The following is a 24493-nucleotide window of genomic DNA, read 5'->3' as shown; positions in this document are numbered from 1 at the left end:
ACCAGAAATCAGCAAATTACAAACTGATTTTTGACATCCAAAACAATTTTTTTTTAATTTTTTTTATACAGTTGTATACTAACATGAGTTTTCTGTTTGTTTATTGGTTCAAACTCCTAAAAACTTCACTATTTCTATTAGTAGGGGCATTTTCGTCACAATTGACAATTTTTAAAAAAAAGTGTAGATGGCCAAATTTTTAGAAAAATATCTTTTATTTATAATTTTCCCAAAGAATAATTTATATAGATAACGTCGTACCTGAGAGTTGAGACAAATGAAAAATAATGATTGTAATCGAATATTTTTAACTAAAAACTGTATGAAGTTTATTTGAGAATTTTTAAAAAAATGTTTGTCTCCATACCATCTTTTTAAGAAATCTTATCCAAAATGTTTCTAAAAATTTGAATTATACTCAAATAAGTGTGTAATATTATAGAAGAATACACAAACTACCTTTAATTTTTTTTATCCTAAAAACACTGTATAAGTATTTGTTTTAAACCTTATAAAACTCTTGTAAAACATTTAAAATATCTTGTAATACCTTATAAAATCTTACTAAACTTTAAAAACACTTGGATAAAGTCTCCAAGTAGCAGTAACATAAAAAATAAAATACCTTCTAAACCTTATAAACTTTTATAATTAAGTTTTTAGATTTAGCAAGGGATATTTCTTTTAAAAAAAGACAGCTAATAAAAGATGTATTTTTAAAATGGATAACGCTAAAAAAATAATATTTCTCAAAAGTTCTCTTTATTTTATTTGTTTGATTTAGAATGTATGTATCTGATTTTGTGTTGTTTATAATATATTTTTTTTTTTTTGATATTTTTAGATTTCTATATGTTCGTAGAAAAATCAAAAATTAAAAGTTGAATTTCAGCTTTAGAGTATAATGGGGCCTTATACTGATGTTTTCTGGCCCATTAATCTTACAAGTGACGTTGAATCTAAAATCCACCAACTCTTATTTTCTCCTGACACAAAAAAAAAACATAAATATCTCATCATGGGGCCCCTCTCATCATGTCTTCTTTAGTTCTTCTTCTTCGTTTGCGGGTCTCTATTTGACTCTTTCTTTCCTTAAAGGATTAGATCCTACTCACGATCACGTGTCACGACAGTAAGATATAAGGTAAGCTCTCGGAAAATTTTATCCACACATCTTCAAATATCTGATATTTGATCAAATTTTCCATTTTTGTTTCCTTTTTTGTAGCTTCTGATTTTTATCTTTGTTTGTATTCGAGTCGAAGTAATCTGCATCTGATCTTTTTTTCATGGTGGGGTAACGAGCCAAGTTGGATTCAGATTTTTTTTGCCAAGTTGATTGCTTTCCAGTAGATTCTGGGTTTTGTCTTTGAAAATAACGTTCCTTTTTAAAAACCCAATTGTTATCTTCTTAAAAACGCAAATCTCTGGGTTCTCTCACAAGTGAGTTTGGTTTATTTTCATCTATGTGTTTGTGGAAATGTCTCAATGAGTGAAATTTTTGGTTTTTAGTGTCTTTTGTCTTTGGTTCATATATAGAAGTTGATGGCTTGTGGGTTTGAAAATGTTATTATAGGTAAAGGCAAGATGGTTGCGGTGAAAGAGAACAAGTTTCTGACGGTGGCACCTTTCGAGTGTGCGTGGAGTGATGATCTGAAGTTCCGGGAAGCGGGAAGAGGTTGCGTTGCGTTTGATGCGTTTGCTCACAATGATGTCACGGTGGTGTTCAGAGAGAATGTGGGGACTCAACATTACCATTACAAGAAAGATAATAGTCCTCATTACATTGTGATCATTGGTAGCAATAGGAACCGTAGGTTGAAGATTCAGGTAGATGGGAAGTCTGTGGTAGATGAGGAAGCTTCTGATCTCTGTCGTTGTTCTTTGGAGTTTGAGAGTTACTGGATTAGTATCTATGATGGGTTGATTAGCATTGGTAAAGGTCGGTATCCGTTTCAGAACCTGGTGTTTAAGTGGCAAGACTCCAAGCCTAATTTAAATGTCCAGTATGTTGGTCTGAGCAGCTGGGATAAACATGTTGGATATAGAAACGTGAGTGTGTTTCCCGTGACACACAATCATATCTTGCTGTGGAAGCAAGTGGATTGCCGTGAAGTTAAAGGAGATGAGTCTGGTGACGAAATGTTTGTGGAGGAAAGGACTGTTTATGGTTATGAACAATGGGGTCTTGGGAATTTTTTGGAGAGTTGGGAATTATCTGACACTATCTTTCTTGTTGGTGAAGAGGAAATGAATGTCCCTGCTCACAAAGTTATATTACAAGCGTCGGGTAATTTTCCTTTGAGATCATCAGTTGGGGATGTCATTCTACTTCGTGGAGTATCTTACCCGATTCTTCATGGACTTCTTCAATATATCTATACGGGACGAACTCAGGTATAATTTCTCAAATTGTACCTGAGAAATGCTTTGTTAGGACCTTCTTTTTTTCTACTAAACATGGAGATTCTTTATCTTCGTTATGATTTCCTTGAACCTTTTGTTTTTCTTGTAGATTTTGGAATCAGAACTTGCTCCATTGCGGGATTTAAGTTCTAAGTTTGAAGTGATGCCATTGGTGAGACAGTGTGAAGAAAGTATAGACCATATAAAATTGAGCAAACAAGCATTTGACCCCTGCAGAAAAGTCAAACTCTCATGTTCTGTTTCTCACCCATTATCTGGTTTCATTTTCCCAAGTGCTTTCCCTGTTGATGTGGGGAAGCTGGTAAATATGTACTCAACCGGCGAGTATAGTGACGTAAAAATCTATCTCAGTGACTATAGTCTCACTTTCCAATCTCACAAAGTCATTCTAAGTCTTTGGAGTGTCGCATTTGCAAAGGTGAGAATCTCTTTTAGGGTAGCAGTTCTGATGTACATGTATATATTGATTCTCAGTTTTTGTTTATTCTCAATGAACATCCAGATGTTTACAAATGGGATGAGTGAAAGCCATTCATCAACGATTTACTTAACCGATGTATCACCAGAAGCATTCAAGGCTATGCTAAATTTCATGTACAGTGGAGAGTTGACCATGGAAGACACGGTGAATTTTGGCACGGAGTTGATCCATCTGCTCTTTCTAGCTGACCGGTTTGGAGTTGTTCCACTTCATCAAGAATGCTGCAAAATGCTCTTGGAGTGTCTCTCAGAGGTAATTTTATTTACACAATCCTATAGAGTAAATGATACGTCTCTCTGTTATTATCTTGTTTCTCTTCTTTTCCAGCGCATCTGTTACAATATGGTTTCTCTATGATAGAGAGCTTAATGAACCGTGAAGTGGGTTGCGGTTTCAAGCCTTCTGAAACTAAAAGAGAAAAGAAATGAAGCGAATGCTTTGACCACATACACAGTAAAAAAATATTAATATTGTTCCATGTATATATTACATGCAGGGATGGCGTTCTCGTATTGGAAGGTCATACAACAAGAATAATTCTTTTATGCGAGTTTATTGGGCGCAGAAGCAGACAAATTTGGAACATTGTTGGGACTTTCTCAAGCTAACGTCTGAACTTTGTTGCAGGATTCTGTATGCTCAGTTCTCCAAGTGGTTTCGTCTATCTCTTCATGTAAACTCATTGAGGAGATGTGCAAGAGGAAGTTCTCCCTGCATTTCGACTATTGTACCACTGCAAGTTTAGACTTTGTCTTGTTAGATCAGACCGCCTTCAGTGATATTCTTGAGGTATGTTTTCTCTTTCGCCAACCTACTTTTTCCTATAAAAACCTCTGAACCCACTTGGAGATTTGACCCAAAAAACTGCTATATTTAGTGCTTGAGGGAAAAATAGTGTCACTCATGAACTGATCTGTGTTTACTATTGTGGAAATAAATATGTACTATGGAATTGTAATGGACATCACCAAGAGTGACGAATGATGTCTCCTTTCGTTATGGCATGTAAATATGTAATATCAGCCAGTTTTAAATTCTGGAATTGCAGTCTGCAGATCTGACAGTGACGTCTGAGGAAAAGATTCTTGATGCTGTTCTCATGTGGTGCATGAAAGCTGAGGAGTCGCACAGTTGGGAAGTAATAGATGAGATGACGAACTATTGTGAACCCAAAATTTTGTTCAAAGAAAGGCTTCAGTCACTTGATAACCTGTTGCCTCATGTACGCTACTCTTTGTTGCCATATGAGCTGCTTAAAAGGGTAAGTGGATGCTGAACCTGAATATGCTGAAATAACTTTATAGTTTTCTGTTAATATGATTGTACTGATGCCATCTATGCTTAATGATCGCACAGTTAGAAGACAGTAACCTAAGCAAACAAATCCCAGTATTCAATCGTCTTGTAAGTTTTTAACATCCATCTTTATCTTTTTTCGCGTAGTACTTAATTTGTTATTTCAAAACTGATTTTCTCTCCAATCCCTCATTAATTTTGTATTGTGTACAGGTGAAGGAGGCTGCTAGCTTTCTAACTTCCGGATTGATATCCCCAGGAAATGAACCGAGGTAAGAATTACATAGTCATTTTATCTTATGATTGTAAACATCTCAGGTTTATATATCCAAATTACCCAGTTATTAAAGCTTTTCACCTCTAGTTCAAGGTTCCAACATCGAAGATCGAGTTTCAAGGAGCTTCAGTACATACGTGATGGGGATAGCAATGGGGTGCTGCACTTTGTGGGTACATCTTATGGTAGTCATCAATGGGTTAACCCCGTTCTCGCAAAGGTTAACTTACTTTCTTTATTCATATTGTTGGAAATCGTTTTATATGAACCACTGCTGAAGAAAAATATTTCCTAATTCTTTGAGTTCTTTATGTTTCCAGAAAATCATTATTACATCGAGCAGCCCCACCTCCAGATTCACTGATCCAAAGGCTTTGGCTTCAAAGGCCTATGTGGTATGGTCCTCCCAAGTTTGCTCGTCTTATATGATTAGAATTTTTGGCTTGAACTACCAAATTGACAAAGCATAAAATTTAATGCAGTGAAACTTCTTTCTTCTTGGATAGAGAACCATATCATTTTTTGTTTTTGCGCCAGGGTACTTCCTTTGCAGGGCCTAGGATGGAAGGCGGCCATATATCATCCTGGTGGATGGTGGACTTAGGCGAAGATCATCAGGTTTCCTCTATAAACTACTCTTTCTTTCACATATTCTGTTTTCGTAAAGACACAAACAGTCTAAACCCATGCTCGCAGAAATAAGAGAAAAATGTATTTGAGTAAAACAAAAATTAGTTTACGTTCTGAGAATATGACATAGTGAGGGTTGTTGGATGCAGCTTATGTGCAACTACTACACTTTCAGACAAGACGGATCAAGAGCATTCACAAGGTCCTGGAAGTTTCAGGTAACTAATCTTTTGCTGCAGTTATTTCATGTCCTCTTAAGACAAGCTGCTTCAGAAAAGTTTGTGTTCTTATTGTCTTGATGGGTTTGAAGGGATCGATGGATGGGAGAACATGGACAGACTTAAGAGTCCATGAGGATGACCAAACAATGTGCAAGGCCGGTCAGTTTGCATCGTGGCCAATCACAGCAGCAAATGCGTTACTTCCCTTTAGGTTTTTCAGGCTGTTACTGACCGGTCCAACCACAGACACATCAACTCCTTGGAACTTTTGCATTTGCTACTTGGAGCTCTACGGTTATTACCGCTGAAGCACTCTGGTAGTCTGCTACTACACGTGTTCTTTTTCATTTACGTCGTCTTTTGTTTTTTTTACCTTTTATTATTGCTCTAAAGCGATCTTTGGGTTTGTGACTGTTTGTTTTGACTGGCTTAAAAGATTCTCTTGTCAACAATCTGGATTGTATCCACGCATTGGATAGTTGATCAATAGACTAAAGGTTTAGACTTTCGACTTTGACCAAACAGTTTGATCTTATATAAAAGAGATGTACATTTTTCGAAACTGTTCAAATTAAAAATTTTATTTATATTACCTCTGAAATTATGTTTAAAAATTAGAAAGTGTTTAATCCTAATTGAAATCAAAATTAATTCGATTTTAATTAATTTACTCAGTTTGTTTAAGGAAATATTTAAAATTTATCTCTCCTTTGATTTGTCAACAAAATTATTCAGAAAAACAAATTTCCTTTCATTTTATTTGTTCATATCTTAAAGATATTTGAATCAATACATAGATTCAAATATATAAAAATCAATATTTAACTCTTTTCGTTTATATTGCAACTCTTTTTTTTTTAACGGATATAATTTATTTATTTTTAAATAAAATAATAATCAATCAACAATTCTTTCGCTAATCAGGTCAACACAAACCACGAGACCTATCTTAGAATTCTTTCGCTCTTTAGCTAATAGCACTAGTTTCCCGTAATATTCATAACAATAAATTATGTCGAATTAACCATTCTGATATAAAATGAGCACATTAATCTCTTCTAGTTAATCATACTAAACATAAATTATGCCGAAGGTCTCTTTTAATGTTCATAATATTATTTCAATAATACACCACCTTAGATTTTCATAATTCTCAAAATGTGCCTGATGTGTGTAGAATTGTTTGGCATCCTGTAATTTCAGTTCATAAGTTTATATGTATTCTGCAATAATTACTTATTTTTTGTGATTTTATAATTTTTTATTAATAACAGCTCTAATTCCAAGTAGCACCTAGTGATGAACCTATTAAAAGAAAATGTGTGATAAAAAAACGGATGAAGAAAGTAAATCCAAAGGCAAATAAGGCAAACCATGATGGTACGTGTTTTTTTGCTTGAACCACTTCATAAATATAGTTGTTTATTAAACCCAATGGCTGCTATTAGTTATTGAACATAAGTTGAATCCATAATTTTGCTCACACATCACCAATAATCTAAAACATGATGATTGTAGTATTGATTTTGTCATTGTATAATATATACTATACAAATATATGCAGTTAAATCTCCATCATATATAATTGATGATTATATACAGTTAAACCTCCATATATAATCTGCATTAATTAGTACTCGATAAGTTAATAAAGTTCTTCGGTTTTAAGTTGGGCAGTATAATTTTGGACATAATTAGGTAATATAATAAGATAATATTTTTTAAAACATATGTAAATATATGGTCCCGTCAATAATATATATTAATAATTATATAAAAATTTAATATATATATACATACATGTAAGCAAATCTAATACAATATGAGTCTTATTGTTTTTTCTTAAATTTACATTAAATTTTGTTAGAGTTTGTTTCTAATATTTTTGTATTGAAATTGTTTGCTGTTTTATTTAAGACATAATAAATGATGTTTTCTTTGTAACTGATTCAAAAAAATATTGGTTATAAGGGTTAACTTATTTTAAATATATATTTTTAAAAGATTACCATAGGAAAATTACTCAAATAATAATAATTATTAATGTATCGATAAATTAATATCTCTATAAATTCATAGTTATTTCAAGATCATGACATTATTAAGCTGTAAGGCTTTATAGTAGTTGGTATAGTTCATTATACAATTTCAAAACTTCTTTTATTAAAATATAATCCTCGATTTTCTTTCTCTTTTCTTTTAGTTAAGGGAAAATAGAAAATAAAGAAAAAATATTAAATCACTTCTTTACCTATGCATACCATATGTTAGCTATTTCTAAACTACCTACCGTAGTAGATTTAACTATTTTTTTCAAAGAAAATTATGAATAATTCGTAGAAAAATGATGAAGAAGGCATGGCATGATAATATGTATAGTGTTGAGAATGTCATTTTTGTATAATTTTGGATGGACAAAATTTGATCTTCATATTTTATAATACTCCTTCTGAAATTTAGAATGTGTAAAATTTTCTGTACATTTCACATGTTTTACAAAATTTAGATATGCATTCCACACATCCTAGTTGTACAAAATTTGGAAGTCTCTATTCTACGGTATTTAGAAAGAGTATTTACAAAAATACCTATTCTAAATTTAAATTCTAATTTCTACAAATTTGAAAATACATATTTTATACTTTATGTTTTTTTAGTAAAAAAAATGAAAAGGATAAACGCCGCCTGTGGGATCGAATCCACCACCATATGATTAAAAGCTACACTACACACTCTACCACTGAAATTCAAAGGCTTTTACAAAATAGTATTTCTAACAATTTATCTATTTAAAATTCTAATTTCTACAAAATACTCTCTATTTGTATTTAAAAAATAAAAGAGTTAATGTCTTCATTTGTATGAATTGGCTGGCCGAAAATGTTGGCGCTAAAAAGGCGCTCAACTATTGTATTCGAAAGACAATATAGACTTAAGTTTGAGATGTGTATCTAGACAATATTTTATACTTGTTGTTTTTTAAAAAAAAGATAATATTTTATACTTAAGACTACAGTTGTTCATTTAAATTGCTTAGAACGAAATTAGCTAAATAGATATACTAAACATAATTATGATTTTTTGGTCTTAGAAGGAAACATGTTCAACAAGTGTTGATGTGGGGGAAATTTACAAAATATTGTTGATGTGAGTGTCGCATGTTGCAGTTCTTATGTTCAAACAAATAAGAATTTACCCCTACTAAGTAAAAAAGTTTGGTGATAAACTTTGAATATTTCTTAATATAACGACCTATTAATATAATTTACGTATAATTTCGTAAATACTGCTTAAATAATTTCTTGTAATGGCATATGAATTTTGATAGAATTATTGGTCGTGCACTATGAATAGATGTACATGTGTGAAGTAAGGCAAGTCAATAATAAAAATTCCAAATAATCACATACTCCTTATGTATCATAATATGATGTTTTAAGATTTTTACATGAATTAAGAAAAACATTTAATGTCTAACAATAAATGTATTATTTATTTCTAATAATATATTTTTATAATTATTAGCCAATAATATTTCATTAAATTTTTAAATTCTCATTTAATGATTCTTGAAATTTACAATTTCTTAGCATTAATTGATAAAATATACAGAAAACCATCCTTTTTGATACAAAATAAAATCCTACAACATTATCTATTCTGATACAAAGGGAGTACTTGTTTTTATCTACAGACTCGTGAGAATTTTTTCGTTCCCTACATTTCATTTACTAGCTCTCATTACTAAATTCGTAACGAATAAAACTCACTGTTAAACTGCATGTTTGTTAAGTGTCATATCATAATAGTGATCTAGACAAATATGGTTAGATCTAGTAACTTGAAACCAACGTTAGCCTCCATTGGTGAGTCTAAACATGTAATGTAACTGACATTTTAAAACCAGAAGGAAAGTAAAAACGTAACTGATGATTTTATAAATGAAAAACCATTAGAACGAAATTAATAATTTTGAATAAGAGATTGGTAAGATTAATGTCTACATACACCGATACACGTTTACTCTAGCTTAAGATATTTATGTTTGTGTTAAAGGTTCACACCTTACTTAGCGGCTTAGTTATGTGTATACACTTTTATTAAGCCTAATTATATATTCGTTCTTAATTTGTATTGGCCATTGGGTTAGATTTTGAATTGGAAAAAACTTTGATGTATATGTGGATCGGATACAGTTTTTATATATTTAGTAATTATAAATTGGTATGGTTTTAATTTCCGTTACATATGATGAGGAAAGATGTTAACGTTTTGTACTATATACTAAGATTTAACTCGCGGTATACCGCGGGACAACATTTTTAATTTTAAAATTTTAAAATTTATATTGTATTATTTGTTATTTTATTAATTTTAAATATAAAATTTTACAGGTATTTGATATAAGTAATCAAAGTATAGATTTTTGTAGTGTTTTCAAGGTTTTAACCCGTGTGGTATATATATAGTCTAATAATACATTTATCTCTTGATACACATCTAAAAGTGTCACCAATCCCACTCTTATTTAACCCACAATACACCGCAGGATAATATTTGGTTATTTAACCCGCAATACACCGCGGGTTAAATTTGTTACTCAAATGATGTTGTGTCATTAAAACGGAATAGGTCCTACAGTCACCAAACATTTTTTAAAATGAATTTTGAGATTTTTATGGGATTAATCATTTAATGCATAGAGTTGTTTTAGGAACAAACGAAATATATATATATATATATATATATATATATATATATATATATATATATATATTTTCAACCTTTGTATGACAATAAACATTTAAAACTAGGTTGACTTAAATAAATCCATTAATTGACTTTCTACAAATATTATTTTAGGAAAATCTGTGGGGTTAATAGATGTTACGAAGATATTTATGGCAATGGACGTATCTAATTAGGTCGTTTTAAATAGTTCCATTAATTGAGTTTTTACGAAATGTTATTTTAGGAAATTGATAGGGGTTAATGTTGTAAATAAAACAAAGTAATTAAGAAAAACTAAAAGAGCATAACACAAAATGTACTTCAAAAATGTTAATATAGATATGTATATCATTATACGAGTAGACTTTTCTAGTTCATATTTTTTCGTTAAGAAATTATTTCTAATTAATAATTATTTTCTTTGAATATCAAAATTTTGAAACTTCTATGAACATTGAATCATACATGCATATGTCTTTCACATATATAGTTTTATTGCATACGTTATATGATAGTTAGCAGTAAAAATCATTGACAATGCATATAATTTAAAATCGATCCATATCACATGTATCAATATTGATAGTTGTAATTATAGGTCTAGATAGGGTTTCTTTTGTGTTGTGAATCAAACTTAGTTTGATCAGTTCAATTTAATTATCCATTTTAGATTTTAAATGGGTTAAATTTTGAATTGGATATGTTTTTGATGCATATGTGGGTTAAATCTAGTTTCTTGAGTGGTCTCGTATCAATATATCAGTTATCTATATTATTATTTTCACAGCATTTTTCAGCATTTTTAATAAGAAGGTTTGGAGTTCAGACTTATTTACAGACAATGCCATTGTAATTAAAACATTTAATACAAAAAAAATTAAAAAAAAATCAAATTAGGAAAATCTGAGTATGGAAATATATATTTCCCTAAATATCTGAACAACATCAATTTCTATTTTCCTTTTTAAGTATAAGTTTTAAAATGTTTTAATGAAAAAAGATTCTATAGTATCTTACCTTATTCAATTTCGATTTTCCATAATTGGTTTGACATTATACATGTTTTCCATTATACATAAATTGTTTAATGTTTTCTATGTTAAAATGGATAGAGCAGTTGATGTCAAAATGGGTAGAAAAAATATAAAAATAAACTAACAATGTATGATTTTATTATATTATATATATATATATATATATATTTTGTTTTAACCTCCACAAAATGATATATGTTTTTTGACTAAAAAAGATGTGTCATTTATAGAGTTATGATGTCAAATACAAATATATATATATATATATATATATATATATATATCTTGTTGCACAATTTAATTAATGAATACATCAAATTTAGTCATATGAGTAATATCAATAATATTATTAAATTTGTGATAATAAAACTAAATCTGTTTAAATACAGATATTAACAATTTAACATATGCACAATACTAAAAAATCAACAATAATTTATGGAAAATTTATTTATCCACGGGTCCAAACCTAAACTAAAAATAATCATAATTATGTGATGGGAATTAGGTTAATATTAGTACACTTATATATTTTTGCGGGTTGGTCTAAAAACACAAACAAAATATTTTAAAACTTAATTTTATATGAAAGGAGTTAAAAAAACCAACACTAACCCGCTCCATCATACTCATAGACAAAACTAACTAATTTCAATTTGGTGAATAAAATTTAAATCATTTTATACTAACTACAAACTATTATACATATTAACAAATGTTTACTTTCACAACAACTAATTTTGATTGATTAAATTCCAAAATAAAAGAATTTTGATTAATTAAATTTCAAATGAAAATAATAATTTTTAAATAGATAAAGAAAATAAAATTACAAATATCTCAATATTATTGTAAAAAAGTTTTAAACATATATTTGATCCAACATAATGTTTTTTTAGTAAGTTATATAAAATATACAAAAATACATAATCTCGCGGTGTACCGCGGATTAAAATCTAGTATACTTGTAAAACATGAATCTTTTATACCATACTTATATCAGTACTGGAAAATTTCATCATCAACACTTTCTTTTTAGATAAACTTTTTTAAAAACTTTTGCATACAATCGAATCGTATATGCATACATTACCTATACATATATTTCTACCGGAAACGGTACATAATCTTTCATGTTAACAATCGTGAAAAATACTTGAAATTTCAAACCGATATCGATATTAATTTTCGATTAAAGGTTCAATCTGATGATATCTTTTATGTTGTGAATAAAACTAAGTTTATGTCAATATTTCATTTTCTATTTAAAGTAGGGGTTAGTTGTACAAACTCTGATGGATATGGGGGTTTAATCTAGTTTATTATTTTGGTTACAATATCAGTTATGTATATGACAATATAAGTTGATTTTATAAAATTATGAATATTTTTTTACTGTATATATATATATATATATCAACATAGGATATTTTTTCTAATTAACAATTTCTTTAGGTTATTTTTGCTAATTACCATTTATTAAATATAAAATCTTTTCAACCTTTATATACATCAAATTATCATATATACATATATCATCCACATATATATTCTTGCAGTGGACGATACATAATATGTATTGTAAAAAACTGTTAAAAACGCGGGAAATTTTTTAACTAATATGATATTTTAAACATATAACTAAATTAGTATGTGTTAGATATATATATGCATCAATATGTTTAGCTGAATTTCGTAATTCATAAAAATGATATTGGATAGCTAATGAATATCATCTACTATTGATAATAAAATTACAACTAATGTATGCTTTTCGAAGCTAGATGCATATAGTTGCATACATCATCATTTTAGCGAAACTAACGCATATGCTTTTACTAATTCCACATTTTAAAACAAATATAAAACTCGTGAATCACCGCAAGATGTAAACGAATCTCAAATACGTAAAATGATCCCAGTTCATAATTATATGGTCGTCTTAGTTAAGACTCTCCTAAAGAGAGACACATCACACATGCAACAAAGTTGTGTGGCACCACATCTTAGTTTTGGTCATCTTTGGTCTAATTCAACAACATAATTTCCGACCTTAAACTCACCCGATTTCAACAAATCTCAGTTCGCTACACTCCTTGATTAGTCTAGTTTCTAACGACCATAACCATCCATAAAATCCCCACAAGCATTCTCCAAAAAACCCAAAAAACCGTAATACTATCAAAACAAACCATAGTTTTGACCAACCTTGCTTCATTCCCGATTTTCTCATCCCACACAAAACCATTTCAATCGATTAAACATTCAAAAGAAACCTTAAAGAATTATCTACACAACGAACAAAAAAAATTAAAAATCCATCGAGTAAATAAAAAGTTATGATAAAAACAATCGAAGCTAAAAGCACACCAAAGAACAACCCAAAAAAGCACCTATCCATCCACATCTATTAAAACCTCCCTCATCCTTACATTCGTAATCCTTATTCCCTACACCGTCGATAACTTTAAATCCAACGGTTCAAATTCAAACCTGAGTTGATACACCGATCCGAGTACTCACCATTTCAACCAATCAGAGAAGAGATTACAAACTCTGTCTCATAACACATCTGACTATATAAACATCTCTTTCTCCTTCTTCCTCTCGTCGTCCTCATCAGAAAACTCTCCGACGCATTCCTCCGTTTCTGTGTGTATAAGAGAAGAGAGAGAAGGATGTCTACAGAAGAAGAAAACGTTCCGACGACGGTTGACTCAGGAGCTGCTGAAGCAACGACGGTGAAATCCCCGGCGGCGAAAGGTGGTAAATCAAAGAAGAAGACGGCGACTGCGACGAAGAAGAAGAAGCCTGTGAAAGCTGCTTCCGCCGCTGCTGCTACAACGAAGATGAGGAAAGCTTCTTCATCATCTCACCCTCCCTATGAAGAGGTCTCGATCTATACCTTTATCCAATTTCGATTATCAGATTCACAATTCCGAGATTTGATTTTTTTGAATCTGATTGATATGTGCAGATGATTAAAGATGCGATAGTAACGCTGAAGGAGAGGACTGGATCTAGTCAATACGCGATTCAGAAGTTCATAGAAGAGAAGCACAACAAGTCTCTTCCTCCTAATTTTAGAAAGCTTCTTCTTGTGAATCTCAAGAGACTCGTTGCTTCTGACAAATTGGTTAAGGTCAAAGCTTCTTTCAAGATCCCTTCCGCCAGATCTAAACCGGCTGCTTCTACTACTACTGCTCCGGTTAAGAAGAAGGCAACAACAACCGTGCCTAAACCTAAGGGTAAAGTTGCTGCTCCTGTTAAAGCTAAAGCGGCGGCGGCTAAAGGGACTACTACTAAGAAGGTTGTTGCTAAGCCTAAGGCTAAGGTTGTTGTTGTTGCTGCTGCTAAACCTAAATCTAAATCAAAGTCTGTTGCTGCTGTTTCAAAGACTAAAGCTGTTGCTGCGAAGCCTAAGGCTAAGGAGAGACCAGCTAAAGCTTCTAGGACTTCGACTCGAACATCTCCTGGGAAAAGAGCTGCTGCTCCTGTTAAGAAGGCTCCGGCTAAGAGTGTGAAGTCTCCTGCTAAAAGGGCTTCAACTAGGAAGGTGAACAAGTGAGGGAGATTTGGTTTAGGAGATAGTTTGGGGTTTTGGGAGGGAGATTGAATACATGGTTGGTGGTAGCTTCTATAGGGGTAGTCTTGTATAATTGAATCATCCTTGAAGGAGCTTGCTTTCCAAAGTTTTTTTTTTCTTTTTTTTTTTCTTGTTTCTTGGTTTCTTGTTGAAACTTCTTTTTTTTTTTTTTTCCTTTGTAATTTTTGGTTTGTTTGAAAATTTAAGCTTTAATCAATAGCTATGAAAAATGTGATGGTTTCTTCACCCTTTACTTCTTCTGAAACTGTGCAAGAAGCCTTTGTATTTCAAGCCATGGCGTCCACATGGTTTTGTAGAGAGATGCTTCTGTTTGGTGAGAGTGTTTCTCATCTAGTTCTTGCCTTGATTGGTTGAATGATTCCAAAGTAATGTGTATCAATGTGTGTATGGAGATTTAAATGTGGTTGCACCATTGCCACTGAGAAAATGCAGATAAGATGAACAAGCTTGGTAAAGTTAAGGTGAGATTCCTCTGAATCATGTTGTTTCCTCAAACATCTTTTACATTTGAGTGTTTTGCCACTCGCTAGGTATTGCTACTGTACTGTAATAATCTCTTGAGTCGTGCGTTTGAGTTTTCTGACATAAGTAAATACCAAGTTGTTCTGAGATTCACTTCTGTTTGATGTTTTAGGACTTTTTAGGAGTTACATAAATGAATGACATACCGGGAAAAAAATAGCTAAGAGATCATCTGTGTTATCTGTCTTGCTCTCTCACTCTCACCTTGGTGTTTCTTGGAGATACTGTTTGAATCTTTCGACTTTCTGAATCGAGTACTTGAGCTCCTGTTGAATGTTGAACCTGGAAGGAGAAAGAACAATGTCTTTCCATATTGATCCAGCTTCACATGCTGGATTTGGTCTACTGTATAGCTGGTAAATGGAATCCGCATTCTCGTTTAACCTCCCTACATTCTTCAAACAGTCTATCTCCACTGGATCCACTAGCAAAGTCTTTTCCTTTTCTTTCCACCCTATCAGCTGCACATTTCACCATGGGTTCTTACTATCATAGTTTTACTTTAAACATTTCAGGTTTCTTTGCATCTTAAAGGAGGAAGTGTAAAGAAGAAACTCAGGTCTAACCTTTGGAGAACCTTCAAGAGCATTGGTGCAGTAAAGTCTAGCATTGTCGACTAAGTTGCAATAGGTAAGAAAGGCATCCGCAAATCTCTTGTGAGATCTCAGCTGAGATCTCACTCTAACTGCTCTCCTACACATTATTGCTCTCCTGCATATATGGTAAACCAAAACCCTTAAGTTAAGAAAACACAACAATTGGACTATATTTCCAAAAGAACAGTTGGAACATTCTCACCTAATGCCTCGAATCACAGCTAAGTATGCATCACACACAACTCCAACTAACTCTATCCTGTATGGCTTTCTCTCCCGTCCATCCTCTTGCAGCTGTTGTCTTTCGCCTATGCGTTCCCAATAGTTCTCTATGACTTCTCCATTCTCACCAACCTTGTAGCCAGCTCCCATTCTGTAACGATGGCGATGCACATTCCTTGCCATGGTTATGGTCTGAACCACAAATGGTACCCAAGAGAGTGTTCCATCCATGATCACATCCCGCCCTTCGTTGAGAGCTGTAACGAGCAGCGATGATGCTGCATCTGTTGATGATTGGTGAACCTGTTTTATTGCCATTTCACCGTCAGAGTTTCACAACATCTCAGTTGGATATTGAGTATAACAAGGGTAATAAGATGGTAATAGTATGAGATTTTATATATGTGTCCTGAATACATATATGATGGAGAAGTTAAGTTCTTTGCTACTTCTCTTATGTACATTTCCATATCTGGATGAGTTACTTAAAACTTGATCTGATTCCTTGCACATTTTGTCCCACCGCAGGGTTTTTACGTTGAAGGATTCTTAGACCCTATAAGGAAACTTAGAACCTTACGAATTCAGCAGTCTTGATCATATCAACATGGCCTCTGGAGCTCAGCGCTTTGTATATCACATCAGATTCTTTGAAAGCATCTGCTTCTATCACCACAGCATCAGCTCCTGCCCAAAACGGTCTGATCCAAAGCGCAAAAAGTTCAATGCATAAGAAACACTGATCAACGAAAAGTATGTTGATGTAGATTTTAACTGAGTCCATATTGAATATTTACTTACTCTTTGAGAATGTCTTTAAGCACAGTGCTCTTTCCTGCACCCATACCACCACCCATAAGGAGCAGAACCGGGCTTCGGTCCTTGTGTGCAACTGGAGCCATGACTTCTGTACACTCTGAGTCATCAACTGATGCGATCCCCATAGCTTTCATTTCCTCTACCAATGTGTTAAAGACTCTTGCTACTTTAAGATTTTTAGTTACTCTCTCAAACCTCTGTTCCCTATATACCAAACAAAGACCAGTCACGCTTAGGAAAGATCACTAAAAGAGAACACAATCCCGGATTTGTTTATTTTCTTAATTAGACTCACCTCGTAGCCGCCATGACAATATGTTTGAGCTTTTTCTTAGGCTCTACATCGGCGCTGAGTATCTGAAATATATTCATGAAACATTTTTGTTCTATTGGTTATGATGTTAACAAAGAATGGACACTGATAGATTTTTTTTGTTTTTGTTTCCTTGCAGTAACCTGACTAATCATGAGATCTGCATGGCTCCAGTGGTAAGCGAAGTAACTGAGTATACATCTCTCAAACTCCTCAACGAGCTTAATGAAGAGAGAATCAGCATCAGGCTCTTCAGAGAAAAAGCTGTAAATGTCTTCCTCGCAGCTACCTGATTTCCTTATGTACTCATTGGCTAATTTGCAAAGATGAGGACATTCTCTCCTGTCCTTGAATCCCATCTGCCGCACTGCAAATGAAACCACAAACAATTTTTTTGTTATAATGCATCACAATGGAGATCATCAAAAGAGGATATGTAGATTGCTTTTTACCAACGTAGTGAGAGAATCTCTCGAGCTTCTCATGGCCTTTGTTTTTGTGAGATAATCTGAGACGAGGGATGTTCTTGGAGTGACGTAGCTTCCTGAGACGGTAGTGCAGTGCAATGGCTAAGAGCAAGCCAATGGATGAGATTACCAAAATCTGTGTGAAGGTCGTCGTGTAGTTGTTGCTGTTAAACTCTGGAACACACATTGATCTTGTTCTGATTTGGGATTCATCAAGAGACATGAGAGATTAAGATTGATAGAACTCTAAGATTGGAATCTCAGGAGACATGAGATTAAGATTGGGTCCATTGTTGAGTTTGTTTTCTGTTATGAGACAATGTATCTGCTTTCTCCACGTGTGCTGTACTAAAATAGCTTTGAGTCCTATTACTCCGGAAGTTTCTTACTTTTGCTTTTTCTGTGATTTGACCATTTTGGTTATATAGCCAATATTTCAATCTCCATGTATGTTATATAGTGTTTTGGCAAAGGTTTTATAATATCTTTTAGTTAAGGCTAAAAAACATAAGAAGATAAAAGTTAGTAAGATGTTTAGTTGATACTCCTGAGAAGACACTGTCATTGCATATATGAAAATCCAACATATTAGAAAGATGAGTTAAAGAGAAAGGATTTGCAAAGAATGTTCTTAACCTAAGTAAGAAAAAACTAAATTCAGATCACTGAAGAAGTAAAGAATCTAAAGAGATGTCATAGATTTTTTTATATAGGAGTTGTGCAAGTTGTTCTGAAATGGCCAGCTTGATTACACCGGCTACATCGAACCACCCGCTTTTGACGTCCACGGTCCTCTCCTTGACTTCTCCTCTTCCTTGGCCGTGGCTGTTGACTTAACACCATCGGTGGTCTTATCACAATCTCTTCACCATCCTCACCACTTTCTTTGTCAGGTTCTGTTGTTTTCCACATGGATTTGTCTAGAATTGGATGTATGGTTTCTGCGTACGTTCGCCGGTAGTTTGCCACAGTGAAGTAACTCTCTGTGAACCGGTACACGTTCTGTCTGCAAAAGAGGAGGGCTGCAACCGCGTGGCTACAAGGCAAACCGTGTAGCTCCCATCCACGGCAAAAACAAGAACGGCATCTAATATCCACTATATATTTTGCTTCACTGGTGGTGACCTCGAATTGTGCTTCATTTGCTTTGTGAACTAGGTACAAACGAGATTCTTCTATAGCCTCGAGGACATGCCTCTCAGCAGATGGAACTAGCATACCAGACCATTGCATGCTTGCTTCACGGCGTTCATTGAACAAAGTCATCAACTGGCGACGAATGCTCTCCAACATTTGGATTATAGGAAGACCTGAAGCATCTTGAATCCAACTGTTAAGTGACTCGGTAACATTTGCAGTCAGATGTCCAAACCTTGTTCCTTCAAAGCAGTATGTGGCCCATTGACTTGGCTGGAGGTTACGGATCCACAAGGCAGCTTCTGGGGATATCTGAACGATCTCGTGAATTTTACCTTCAAATTCATATTCAGTGAGACATTTTGCTGCATCCCAGAAAAGGTTCACAAGAATGGAGCTGTTGAACTGACTACCGAAGCTTTCTGCGAGAGAATGGACACACAAGCCATGAAACGCTGTTGGAAAATTAGCATCTACTCCATCAATGGACTGATCTATACTAGATAAAATTGTCACCTTTGGCATGTTTTCAGAATTAACTTCAAGCAGCTGACGCAACTCTGAGAGGAACCACTGCCAGTTACTATCATTATCTTCACTAATAACAGCAAAAGCCAAAGGAAACACCGCTCCTTCTCCATCGAATCCAGTGGCAAGCAGCAATGTCCCTAGATATTTGCTCTTCAAAACAGTCTTGTCCAATCCAATGAGAGGTCGACAAGCATTAAGAAAGCCACAGATTGATGCTTGAAAAGAAATAAACAACTGTTGAAAGCTCCCATCAACCGGGCTTCCATGAACCACAGCGATGCTCCCAGGATTTGTGCTTCTAATTTGATCACAATACTGAGGAAGAAGGCGGTAATCTTTTTCAAACGACCCGCGAACAGAAGCCATTATACGTTCTTTTCCCCTCCATGCTTGCTTGTATGATAGTGTAATTCCATGAACTTGATGAATTTCCTCAAGTATCTCCTTAGGTTTGCAATGAGGATTTATTTTCAGCCTTTCTTTCACAGCCTCAGCAACCCACTGAACTGAAGCTTGATGGTGACCAAGGTGTGAAATACCACCACATGTGTGACTCCCATGAATAGTCCTTACTGTAAAAGTTGGAACACCAGGAAGCTTGGCACAGTGAATTCTCCAAGGGCAACCCTCACTACTGCACTTTGCAGTAAAGCGAGATTTGTCAGATTTAACAGTCTGCATCTCAAAGCGTAAGGCAATTGCTGCATCTCTCAGTGCTCTCCTACACGCAAGGACATCAGAAAACTCCATACCAACTACCAAATTATGCTCAGGAGCTGTTTGTAGAGACCGGCACTGAAGGATAGGAGGAGCCAACTCTAGCTGCTGAGAAAGGCTTACGTTCAGGCCAGGTACGGGATCCCTATTCATGGAATGACCCACCCCCAACTGTAAATTATCATTGAGATCCTGAGAAACTATTAAAGCTAGTTTATTATTCTCAGAAGTTTCTGAGCCATCATTATCATCAGGAAAGGAGAGGTCGAAACCATGGTCGTAGCTTTCATTTTGGTTTTCCTGAGAATCAACCTCATCTTTTCCTTCCAGAGATTGCTCTTCACGTATTTCTTCACTTTGAGCCCTTGAGTTTTGAAGAGTCAGTGCATGTTCCTGGTTGTGGTTCCAAACCTCGTTCTGCTCACGGGAAACACCTATCTGCAGGTTGGTCTCATGTAACGGTTCCAAAGCAAAATTGTAGTCTTGAGTAGTAAACAGTTCATTGTTCTGTCGAGGTTCAATAAATTGCTCCTGACGACTAAACGAGTTATCGTGGTTCCCCTCCATCAGCACCTCGTGGTTTGTCATTTCATCAAATATCGACCAAGTAAAATGCAGAAACTATCTGCTCCCCAGATTTCTAACTCAACCTCGTACGGTCTTTAACAGATCTGCAAACAAGAAAACAACGTATTAACACTAACATACAAACAAATAGATGCAAAACTTAAGAATAACAAAGAATATCACACAACAGAGGTTTACATATAAAACAAAGACAGAGAGAGCTCTAATCATAAGGATGAAGTCCCCAAAATATAGCATCAAAAGTAACTAACTTGGGAAGTATACAGATAAAACAATCTTTTTAGATTTGCCTCACTATCCTAATGATCTCCTTGTTCAATTTAATGTGCCATAACTACTCTTTAACAAAATGAAACAGATTGAAAAATCCAAAATCAGGGGACATTAAGAAGTATACGAGCAAACCCAACAATCAAAGGAACGACTTTACTTAAGAGCAAGGATTATATAATGTTTTAAGCCTATCTCTTATGACTCTACCACCATCTCTGAAATTGAGAGTTCTCGGTTGGGAACATGAAACACATTCAAGCCACCAAACCCAATTCGAAAGTTCAAAACTTGATCACACAAACACCGATAAAAACAGAGAACCATGTGCACCACAATCCAATTCTTCGAAACAATTTACACCCAAGAAAACATACAAACAAAGAAAAGATTCAAAAATCGAAAAACTCACCGGAATCAAAAAGGGGTATGAAAGCACAATCTGCTAAAAGGGATTAGGAAGCAGTTTCAAAAGATGAACAATTTGGCGGGTAAGGGAAGAGAAGAAGAATGGTTTGAAGGTGGAAAATCTGAACAAAGGCGAAGGGCAAAGATGGCCGACGAGGATTTCTCATACATGATGAGACAAAAAAGGCCACCTTATTTATTCTTCACCCTTTTAGGTTTTACGAGGGTAATTTCGTCATTTCTTCTTTTTCTTACCTTTTTTTTTTCTTCAAGTCTTAAAAAAATATTGGACTTATGTGTATGCAGTTATTTGAACAAGTCGTGTTATTGAGTCAAATAGTCTAGTAACCAGATTCGAGAACTTTGAGAAGTTAGTTAGAAACCATATATAATCCCCAAACACTAGATCTAAAGATCTCTTCGTAGATCTAATCAAAGATGTCAACTGAGACGACGATGACTTGTCTTCCGCCGGATAGTGAAATGGTACCGTCGTCACATGCCAAGTGTACTTCGATCCTTCGTGTCGCTCATCACTTCCATATCTCTCATCCTCGGATTACCTACCTATGTAAGTTGGACACAAATCTCTCGAGATAATGTATTATACATATGATATAGTGATGATAGAATTAACAGCTTTCGACATCTTGATCATGGATGCTTATAATTCTATATATAAGGTGTTCATGGTGCGCTTGAGGAGTCAAAAAAGATTGACCCGTTATCACTTACTCGTGGTGTTCGACAGTTTAGGTTTTCCCTTGAGCGTTGGATCGAAAAGGAATAATATTATCATCTCTTCGTTTATTGTTGTTTTCACTTGAGCGTTGGATCGGATAGTGAAATTAATGATACCATCGCCTCATGCAATTTTTTGTTTTTTTTTCTCTTATGGTGTAGAATGATGAAACAAGTGAACAAGGACGATTTCAGCCTAATACTGATGTATCTGATTTGCAAAGTTTCTGTCTAGACTATTACGAGAAAACTATCGTAGCAATGATCAAGATCACTAGCAAAGGTAGTGTGCCCTAATCATTGGCACATCTATGAATAATTTTTTTCTTTTATGATAAAGATAAATTAATTAAAACTAACATGTAAGTAACTAGCTTGCATACTCATATATATCATCTACCTTCATATTTTGCAATTCAGCTTTTTTTTTTTCTTTTTTTTCTTAATGGTTTCCACAATACACTTTTTTCAGTAGAAATTGATTCAAGTGCATCCACGTCTTCCTCTACTGATAACCAAGTTTCCACAAGTGTCAATGTCAGAGCTCTCGGGTTTGTGCTTATTGGAAATATTGTTTGTTCAAATTTTCCTTTTCTCTCTTCTTCTATATATATTTAGCTTTGTTCTCTAGCTACTATTCACATTCTTCGATCTTATATGCTTTCAGTGATCAACTTATATATGCATGTGAAATTGCTCGTGTTCTCTTCAAAGTTTTGGAGCTTCTTTCGAAAGATGTACCACTGACTTTTGGGGTAAATTATCTGATTAACTAATTGTATCTTGGGAGGAAATAGTATAGTGTAGCTTGAGTTAATATATTACCCAAAATAATTTTTTCTCTTATTTTCGGTTTCAATAATTTATTTTCGTCTGTTGTAGAATTTGGAAGCGTACGCTGAAGTCAAACAACTAGCCAAAATCTTTAGGCCTTACAACATTATTCCCCAATTTGATAATAACGAAAATCATTCTATAAGGAGACTACCTGAGGTTACTTTCATAGTTTCAGAGAATATGTTTACTTTATTTTCCGGTGTGACTTTTGGTTTACATAGTAGTGTTTGAGTTTAACAAAAAAACATTATTTGCATGCTAATGTTTTGCAGTTGCAAACTGCTATAAATGCACTTAATCACCACCCGTGGTCGGCGCCAACTCACGAAAATAAACGGGATGAAGAAATAATCTCAGGGATGTTAGAACAGGTTGATTACCCGAGCGCATCTCGATCTCACGAAAGACCTGCCTGCCAAGAGTCCGAACCCGGGGTACCAGAAATGGAGACAGCAGATAAGCCTGCTGGTGGCATACAAGTACCCGAATTATTAATATTTCTTTTTTCAGTACATGTTCTTATTTTCTTAGTATTGTTCGTAGTATTCATTATAAATTTATGTGCTGAATCTAATAACCAAAACGGTGCTGTTTGACTATGTAAACCTGTGGTCTGATTGATAATTGTATAGTTAAATGGTTTGCGACAATTTTAGATGCCCTATGCCAAAAAAAAAATTTAAATACCATTTTTATTATTGTATATAAAATCACAAAATAGTAATATAAAAATTATTTTCATAATTTAGATTCTAAATCCATAAACTAAGTATGTTCTTTTGATCGCTCCTTTTTTTCATTTTTCTTTGTCTTTTTATGTTCATTTCAAATTTAATATGAAAATAAATATTATATTGCCTAATCATTAATTATTGTTTTAAAACTCTTCCAATATGAAATTTTTACTTATTAGAGTTATAAAATTGTTCTTCTAAATTAAATTTTACTTTAAAACTCATTAACAACAAGTTTACTTAACATTAATCTAATGATCATTCACCAACAATTCACAAAATGAGATAATATTTTTCATAAAACTAATAAAACTTCATCAGTAAATTGGATATATCAAGATAAATAATATATTGTTTTCTTATATAAAACTTGAACTTAAAAATATTTTTGGTACTTATAAAAAAAATCTAATAAAAAACTAAATATAGAAAAAAAAATCTACAGAAAAGGCTTAGAAGTTTTGTGCTAAAATATGCTCCAAATTTTTTGATGCAGGCTTCACTTGCTTGCCCATACCCGGGCCTGATGATTTCGCAAAAATTTGAATATTTTACGTAGTTTACATTACATAGTCAGTGTATCAGTATTTGGTAATTTACATGAGAGTATCTATGTAGTTTTATTGAAAACATAACTAGCGACATGCATTAGAACATTAGTAAATTGATATAATTATCTATATGGTCTCATGAGAGCAGTTAGACCTTTCACTTTTCAATCTCAAATTTTCCACCCATGAAAAAAAAAACCAGAAAATAAAATAAAAGAAGCAAGTAATAATACAGACCACTTTTGTGGTGTCAAGCGTGGCTAGCAACAAGGAAAAAAAATCAAGATTTTGGTGGAGGCTAACGTTGGTGCTATATATGGTAGATGAATCCGAACA

The 24493-nt window shown here is 33.6% G+C and overlaps 5 protein-coding genes across 30 annotated transcripts; 3 read left to right on the top strand and 2 right to left on the bottom strand.

Moving 5' to 3' along the window:
• Nucleotides 1–988: 988 nt before the first annotated feature.
• On the top strand, nt 989–5894 carry LOC104700422 (BTB/POZ domain-containing protein At2g30600). 24 transcript variants are annotated; one of them, XR_015561543.1, is made up of 14 exons: nt 989–1144; nt 1577–2397; nt 2516–2845; nt 2930–3160; nt 3405–3427; nt 3536–3697; nt 3957–4169; nt 4265–4312; nt 4418–4476; nt 4569–4701; nt 4802–4876; nt 4964–5099; nt 5261–5329; nt 5422–5894. XR_015561543.1 is itself a non-coding variant. In XM_087457724.1 (14 exons), the coding sequence occupies exons 4-14, from the start codon at nt 3127–3129 to the stop codon at nt 5638–5640; spliced, it is 1116 nt and encodes a 371-aa protein (XP_087313850.1). In that variant the 5' UTR covers nt 989–1144; nt 1577–2397; nt 2516–2845; nt 2930–3126; the 3' UTR covers nt 5641–5894. The 24 variants fall into 24 exon arrangements, 7 of the variants coding, with proteins under 7 accessions (XP_087313850.1, XP_087313846.1, XP_087313851.1 ...); XR_015561547.1 differs by having other exon boundaries at nt 3236–3427; nt 5019–5099; XM_087457724.1 differs by having other exon boundaries at nt 5019–5099.
• Nucleotides 5895–13568: 7674 nt separating this feature from the next.
• LOC104700421 (histone H1.2) lies at nt 13569–14929 on the top strand. The gene is made up of 2 exons (XM_010415937.3): nt 13569–13988; nt 14075–14929. Exons 1-2 carry the CDS (start codon nt 13776–13778, stop codon nt 14663–14665), a joined length of 804 nt encoding a protein of 267 aa, XP_010414239.1. The 5' UTR covers nt 13569–13775; the 3' UTR covers nt 14666–14929.
• Nucleotides 14930–15280: 351 nt separating this feature from the next.
• Nucleotides 15281–17944, bottom strand: LOC104700420 (calmodulin calcium-dependent NAD kinase-like). The gene is made up of 8 exons (XM_010415936.3): nt 17629–17944; nt 17320–17543; nt 17159–17220; nt 16846–17067; nt 16625–16745; nt 16025–16347; nt 15793–15937; nt 15281–15687 (listed from the first exon to the last, which is right to left on the bottom strand). Exons 1-8 carry the CDS (start codon nt 17864–17866, stop codon nt 15427–15429), a joined length of 1596 nt encoding a protein of 531 aa, XP_010414238.1. The 5' UTR covers nt 17867–17944; the 3' UTR covers nt 15281–15426.
• Nucleotides 17945–18168: 224 nt separating this feature from the next.
• On the bottom strand, nt 18169–21473 carry LOC104700419 (uncharacterized). 2 transcript variants are annotated; one of them, XM_087457716.1, is made up of 3 exons: nt 21299–21465; nt 19297–20699; nt 18169–19202 (listed from the first exon to the last, which is right to left on the bottom strand). In XM_087457716.1, exons 2-3 carry the CDS (start codon nt 20614–20616, stop codon nt 19164–19166), a joined length of 1359 nt encoding a protein of 452 aa, XP_087313842.1. In that variant the 5' UTR covers nt 20617–20699; nt 21299–21465; the 3' UTR covers nt 18169–19163. The 2 variants fall into 2 exon arrangements, with proteins under 2 accessions (XP_087313842.1, XP_010414237.2); XM_010415935.3 differs by having other exon boundaries at nt 18169–20699; nt 21299–21473.
• A 188-nt stretch (nt 21474–21661) lies between these two features.
• Nucleotides 21662–23471, top strand: LOC104700418 (callose synthase 2-like). 2 transcript variants are annotated; one of them, XM_087456485.1, is made up of 6 exons: nt 21662–21865; nt 22198–22318; nt 22508–22586; nt 22703–22790; nt 22918–23028; nt 23145–23471. In XM_087456485.1, exons 1-6 carry the CDS (start codon nt 21794–21796, stop codon nt 23466–23468), a joined length of 795 nt encoding a protein of 264 aa, XP_087312611.1. In that variant the 5' UTR covers nt 21662–21793; the 3' UTR covers nt 23469–23471. The 2 variants fall into 2 exon arrangements, with proteins under 2 accessions (XP_087312611.1, XP_019083037.1); XM_019227492.2 differs by having other exon boundaries at nt 21978–22318.
• The last annotated feature ends 1022 nt before the right edge of the window (nt 23472–24493 follow it).

This window comes from Camelina sativa, chromosome 7, assembly GCF_030686135.1.
Source record: "Camelina sativa cultivar CO46 ecotype springtype chromosome 7, ASM3068613v1".
Lineage (NCBI taxonomy): Eukaryota > Viridiplantae > Streptophyta > Magnoliopsida > Brassicales > Brassicaceae > Camelina > Camelina sativa.
Note: the sequence above shows the minus strand (reverse complement) of the source record. Positions and strands in the feature narration are given on the sequence as shown.